A 2272-nucleotide genomic window follows, 5' to 3' on the forward strand; every position below is an offset into this window, starting at 1 on the left:
TTGTGGAGCGACGCGAGAGCTTCTGGGAGCACTAGGTTTCGGTGGCTCTCCGCTTTAGAGCTGCCGTCGATCATCACGACAGCATAGTTGTAGCTTAGTTGTACAGTAGTGGTACATAGTAGTCTAGTACATAGTATTTATAGAACATATCAGCAAGCTGGGTAGATAATGTCATTCAACATGTCGATTCAAGGGTTTGGTCTACCTCACCCTCACGTTTCATCGTTGCCACGAAGCAACCTCGGCTGTCGCTCGCAACTGCTCGAATCCAAGGTATAGGTCATGGTTAGGTGCAGCCCGCAGGTACTCGATGCTTGCGCCGACTCGGACTCTGCACAAGACGGCTCGGTCACGGCCGGCGCGGCGAGTGCCGACTCGTTGGCGGCCGTGAGCAAGGGTTTCTTCCCCGAGCTGCTCTGGTACGCGGCCAACCTCAAGGCCGGTCGCGCTGCCGGCACGCCGTAAGTTTTGGTAGTCGTTCCTCATTTTGAAAGCACTACGCATGTAACATGATTTTCCTATTCATCATCAAACACTTTGTAAATCCAACCTAGGAATGACCAAATGATTGATTTTGACAGTGTGAATCAGCGATCGTGCACAATTTGATAATCTTGTCTCCTAATTGCAGGGTGATTTGTACATTTTTCATGCAAAATTGCTACCCATATCGTCCAAAGCACACAGCAAGCAGCAAAGTCGCATCCGCCTTGCATCGAAAAAGCCTTGGCAACCGCCGCCTGGTCCTCCGGCTGCCACGTGGCGCGGTAAATGGCGTGCGATTAGCCAGATCGCGATCTTGTGGGGGCACGACATGCCTCTCGACGTCGGCGACAGCGTGCGCGTCAAGAGCTCGGGCGCGCTCGGCGAGCTCCTGCAGATCCGCGTTGCGTCGTCGGCCTACGTCGTCAAGCTCAAGGACGGTACGCTCCTCAAGAACGTCCCGTTCAACGACGTCGAAAAGTACTCGGCGGCTGCGACACCGGCCAAGCAGGCGATCGTACTCGCTCCCGACGCATTTGCTGTCGGTACCAAAGTCGACGCCAAGTACAAGGGCAAGACGTTTTACCCGGGAACGATCGCGCGGGCGCACGCCGACGACCGCTACGACATCGACTACGACGACGGCGAGAAGGAAACCAAAGTCCCGCGCGACTACCTTCGGATCGTAGCGGCATCAACCGCCAAGCCGACGGCGTCGCCACCAGCAAAACAAGCGGCGAAGAAGGCGGCTACAAGCGGCGACGAGCTGGACGTGGGGACCAAAGTTGAAGCGCGCTATAAGGGCAAAACGGCCTACTGTCCGGGCACGATCACCAAGGTCAACAACGACGAGAGCTTTGACATTACGTACGACAACGGCGAGAAGGAGTCGGGCGTCGACCGCGACCTCATTCGGTCCACCGATGCGCCGCCGGCCAAGAAGCCGTCCAAGACACCGTCGAGCCCGAGCAAGCAGAGCGGACTCAAGGTCGGGACCAAGGTCGAGGCTCGGTACAAGGGGAAATCCAAGTACTACCCCGGCAAAATCGCCAAGTGCCACGCCGACGAAACGTATGACATTGACTATGACGACGGGGAAAAGGAAAAACGCATTGAGCGAGATCTCATCCGAGTGGTCGTCACAAGCAGCACCAAGACCTCTCAACACAACACCGAGACGGACCTGGTCGTCGGCACCAAAGTCGAAGCCAAGTACAAGGGCAAGACGTACTACCCTGGTACGATCGCCAAAGTCAACGACGATGAGAGTTATGACATCGACTACGACGACGGGGAGAAGGAGAAACGCGTCGACCGCGACTACATTCGCATCGTCGCCGCACCAGCGAAGCCGGCACCCAAGAAGAGCGAGAAAAAGAGCGTGTGGGAAGCAGGCATGTCAGTGGACGCGCGCTACAAAGGCAAGTCCAAGTATTATCCCGGCAAGATCACCAAGGTGCACAGTGACGGAACCGTCGACATCGACTACGACGACGGCGAGAAGGAGAAGCGCATCGACACCGATCTCGTTCGAGCCAGAGGTAGCCCCACAAAGCCGGCGACAACGCAGCTCGACGTCGGCACCAAGGTCGAAGCCAAGTACAAGGGCAAAACATACTACCCCGGCAAGATCGCCCGTTGTCACGCAGACGGCAGCTACGACATCGACTACGACGACGGCGAAAAGGAGAAACGCGTGGCAGCCGACTTCGTTCGAGCCAATGGCAGCCCTAATAAGGCGGCGGCAACGCAGCTCGACGTCGGCACCAAGGTTGAAGCCAAGTACAAG

General features: G+C 56.8%; 1 protein-coding gene across 1 annotated transcript; it reads left to right on the plus strand.

Moving 5' to 3' along the window:
• Nucleotides 1-282: 282 nt before the first annotated feature.
• SDRG_12199 (hypothetical protein) lies at nucleotides 283-2265 on the plus strand (the record flags this gene model as incomplete). The annotated part of the gene is made up of 3 exons (XM_008618262.1): nucleotides 283-461; nucleotides 787-2120; nucleotides 2171-2265. The coding sequence occupies 3 exons, from the start codon at nucleotides 283-285 to the stop codon at nucleotides 2215-2217; spliced, it is 1560 nt and encodes a 519-aa protein (XP_008616484.1). The 3' UTR covers nucleotides 2218-2265.
• Between the last annotated feature and the right edge of the window lie 7 nt (nucleotides 2266-2272).

Source organism: Saprolegnia diclina, assembly GCF_000281045.1.
Source record: "Saprolegnia diclina VS20 unplaced genomic scaffold supercont1.47, whole genome shotgun sequence".
Classification (NCBI taxonomy): Eukaryota; Oomycota; class Saprolegniomycetes; order Saprolegniales; family Saprolegniaceae; genus Saprolegnia; species Saprolegnia diclina.